The sequence below is a fragment of the Chiloscyllium punctatum genome, chromosome 14 (genome assembly GCF_047496795.1).
Source record: "Chiloscyllium punctatum isolate Juve2018m chromosome 14, sChiPun1.3, whole genome shotgun sequence".
Taxonomy (NCBI): Eukaryota; Metazoa; Chordata; class Chondrichthyes; order Orectolobiformes; family Hemiscylliidae; genus Chiloscyllium; species Chiloscyllium punctatum.
In genome coordinates, this window is record NC_092752.1 from 19,343,863 (window position 1) to 19,347,956 (window position 4,094).

A 4,094-nucleotide genomic window follows, 5' to 3' on the forward strand; every position below is an offset into this window, starting at 1 on the left:
GCATTTTGTTTTAACCAGGTCGTGGTAACATTATTGCAGACTGCGGAACCGAGGGAACGCATAAATCACGCCGAGGAAACACACTGACCACGAAACAGAGAGATAAACTCGTTGACATTGTTTTCTTTTAGAAAATAACGGATGAATTGCAACAATTCACTAAACTTTCCACTGCACTTTTCATTCCTATGTAGTTATAACATTAGAAAAGTCCTTTACAGGCAAATTGTAAAAGTGGAAAAGTTAAATCTTGAGGCTGGTTTAAACAGCGTTGCGGTTCTTCATGACTTTCGTGGGGGATTATTTTCTGAATCCCCCCCCTCTCAAGTAGTGGCGTGCGATCAGCCAAGAGCCATCATTTTGGAACTGAATGGCCTGATGTCCTCGGGCTAGGGCGGGCTGTTCGCTTGATGCTGAGAAACTTGTGAATACTCTCCCTGAAGCTGGTGCCTTTGATCACGCCGCCGCTGGCGCCTAAAAACAACATAACTTGTCTGCCTATTAAAGACAGCGACTAATCGAGACTCTCAATTAGCAGCGTAGAAGCCACTGAAAAGAAACGAGGGGTCTTGGGCTGGGATGGTGGGGGGTTTGGAGTCCCGGTGGATACAGAATTTTGAAAAGCGGGGGTGGGGGGGGGGGAAGGAATTCCGATAGATTTCTTCGCTAATTTTCATGTAAACTTTTCTCTTCCCCCCCCCACCCATAAATAAAAGCGTTGCATGACTCCAGTTAAAAGGGAAATTGAACCCACTGTCACTATGCCTCCCCCAACCAGATAATTACCCTTAAATTGCTTGACGGGCCGTTGTGTTTATATGAGATTAGAGCCCGGAGCTATCAATAAACTCTTCCCAGCAAGTGGCCAATCAGATTAACTGCTAATTTATTTCGAAAGGTTATTGATGGCGGGCCCAAGGAGCCAGCCAATCGTAGCTCTGAGACCCACCCCTGCCGGTGCTGATTGGACAGCGCCCAGCCAAAATTTGGCTTCTTAACGCCTGGAGCCTGAGTAGGTCAAGGAGGTTTGAGGATGTTTTGAAGAGTGGAAGGGGGGGTGGGGGGCGGAATACGGTCAGGACTGGGGAAACACGCACCCACATATACCAACACGCACCCACATATACCAACACGCACCCACATATACCAACACGCACACATACACACACACAGGAGCGAAAAAGAGAGCTTTGCGTTTCCAGTTGATGCTGCAGTTGGAAAGGGATCGACTCTATATGGCCCCTTGTTCTGCCATGAACGCTTTGCAAGTGACGGCTGGCGGCGTGAAGAGCGAGGAGCCTCCCCGCTCCTTGAGCAATGGGAAGCCGGCGGGAGACGAGGAGCTGGAGCGGCCCAAAGCCCCACCAGTCCTGCTGCCTTTCAGCGTGGAGGCGCTCATGTCGGACAGGAAGCCGAGCCGTGAGTGTACGGCAGCAGCAGCAGCCGCCGCTGAGGGGCCCTCGCAGAGCGTGAGCCCGCGCCTGGCCGTCCCGGACACGCTGGCAGCCGGCAGTTCCTACACTGTGGAAGGACTCTTAAAAATATCCGAGGACACCATGGTCAAATCGGAGAGCAGCGAGCGACAGGAACGGACGCCGTGGATGCAGGATTCCCGGTTCTCTCCGCCCCCCAGTAAGTGAGACTCTGCGATCCTTGCTTATTTCGCACTCTAGATCTTTAGAAGCAGTAGCGTCCCAAACAATATTGTTGCAATGTTTGTTAGAGTCTAATATCCGACATGGTCTGGCTCTCAATTCACTTCAAACCCAACTTCAGGAGGTAACTACGACTTAATCACCTTCATATCTCACTTTTCAAATCTCAACACTTTTAAATTTGTAAATTGGTTTTTGTTTGGGGGTGGGGGTGGGCTGATGGAGGTGAGAGTTTGAAACGTCGTTAAGTTGATGTCCGTGTTTATTTTCAGGACGGATGAGCCCTTCGACCTGCACCCTCCGAAAGCACAAAACCAACCGCAAACCCCGGACGCCTTTCACCACCTCGCAGTTACTGGCCCTGGAGCGCAAGTTCCGCCAGAAACAGTACCTGTCCATCGCCGAGAGAGCCGAGTTTTCCAGCTCCCTCAACCTGACAGAGACTCAAGTGAAAATCTGGTTCCAGAACCGGAGGGCGAAGGCCAAGCGACTGCAAGAAGCCGAGTTGGAGAAACTGAAAATGGCAGCGAAGCCAATGCTGCCGCCTGCTTTTGGCATTAGTTTCCCGATCGGCACGCCAGTACCCGCCAGCTCGCTTTATGGAGCATCTCATCACTTCCACAGGCCCACCCTACCTGTATCTCCCGTTGGACTGTACGCTGCTCATGTCGGATACAGTATGTATCATTTAGCTTGAAAGGAAGCGAGAGGGAACCGAAAGAAAGTATTGTTTTAAACAAAAAAAAACTCCCTAGAAATTCTATTGAACATTTCTCTCCATCATTCCCCCAATCCTCTGTTTTACAAAGATTCACCCCTTGGAAGGGGGTTTGTGTACGATGTAATATACTGTATATTTGAAGTTTTATCATTTATATTATGCTTATATTTGTTAAATAAATGTAATTGTTTCAAGTAGTTTCTTAAACTGGTAAGTGTTTTTATTTGAAATGGATGAGAAATTTACACTGAAATCAATGTGACAATTCACAACCTGATTTGTTCGCACGGCGACTAATTGGTTTTGCTTTCTTTCTCTTTATTTTAAGTAACGCCGAATTGTTTCGTTAAACCTTCCTCTTAGTTTACATCTAACAGAACTGTTCTGGCTGTTTACTGGGTTGTCTTCCGGATGAATTTAACCCAACCCCCAGCTGTGTTTTTTTTTTATCTTCAGTCCACCCAATTTGTCAAAACCGGAGACCTTTAAAATGAATGGAAGCTCAGTTTTAAAATAGCAGGTTTTTTTAGAAGCACGGTCAGGTCATAATGGAACATATAACATGTAACAGTGTTCTATGGTGCAGCGAAGATTTGTTCCTGTAGTTGTTTGTTTTATATCGTGTATACACACTGTCGTTATCGATTTAGGAGCAACTGTTAAGAGTCTTACAGTTTATGTCGATTGCCTTGAAGGAATTCTTTCTAGGATTATGTGTTTGCCTCGCTGCTGACCACCGTTTAATATAAAGTTCATATAAACATTTGTGGCCTCTTATGGGCAGCGCTTACTGGAAATCATTCGCTGGTTTTAAGGTGCCACTGGCTCCAAAATATTAAAATGTCCAAAGAATTTCTTTGACCAAATACAGGCCTTTTTGGGTTATTAGTGAAAACTGAACTTTCCTTTATAACCAGAGAGGAATAAAATTAAGAAGACAGTAAACTCCTCTAAAACCTCCACCCCCGTCCAATGCCGCGTGCCTGTAATCTTTCATCGTATTTGAAGGTAATGTTACTCGGTCAACATTTAAAAGCAGATACAGTGTTCACCGTAGTCCAACAAACTTTATTTTTTCCCCTTCTGCTTTTCGATGAAGCAAAGAATCCGCTGGTCCCGCCTCACTGCCTCACTCCCACCGCCTCGAGGACATCAAAAAGCCGAGCAGCCAGGAGTTTTGTTACTTTTGATCCTTGGGACTGGCTCTGCTGGTTTAGATCTTTAAACTTTGCCTTTCTTTGCTCTGTAACTGAGGGAAATCATTGACAAATAATTGCTGTAATGAGCAACCAAAAAAAAACCCCTCCTCGCTCATCTGCAGACGCGGTACGGCTCCAGTTTGACTGTAGCTAGGGGCAAAGCGGAATCGTTTAACATTGCAAAAAAAACCTGACATTTTTCTCCTCTTTCCACGCCAGGCTCAGTAACGCTTCCTTTATTTTTCTCTGATCATCTCCTACCGCGAATAATGGGATTTAACAAAATCCTGTAACGGCAGAATTATTTCTGGATAGAGTCCCCTCCAAAAAAAAACTACTGTAAGACCAGGCTTATTTCATACTGAAATGGAAAGCTCAGCTTTCTCTTATATTTCATTAGCCATCAGAATTCCTGGCAAAAGGCAGTTGCAGGGCTCTGTTGGGATTACTTGTCAGTACAATGCAAACCGGGATGCTTCCTTTTAACTTCAAGGGGCAAAGAGATAAGCCCAGAGCGTG

The 4,094-nt window shown here is 46.0% G+C and overlaps 1 protein-coding gene across 1 annotated transcript; it reads left to right on the forward strand.

The window, feature by feature from the left end:
* The first annotated feature begins 1,052 nt into the window (after positions 1 to 1,052).
* msx1a (muscle segment homeobox 1a) lies at positions 1,053 to 2,573 on the forward strand. The gene is made up of 2 exons (XM_072584021.1): positions 1,053 to 1,632; positions 1,928 to 2,573. Exons 1-2 carry the CDS (start codon positions 1,206 to 1,208, stop codon positions 2,350 to 2,352), a joined length of 852 nt encoding a protein of 283 aa, XP_072440122.1. The 5' UTR covers positions 1,053 to 1,205; the 3' UTR covers positions 2,353 to 2,573.
* The last annotated feature ends 1,521 nt before the right edge of the window (positions 2,574 to 4,094 follow it).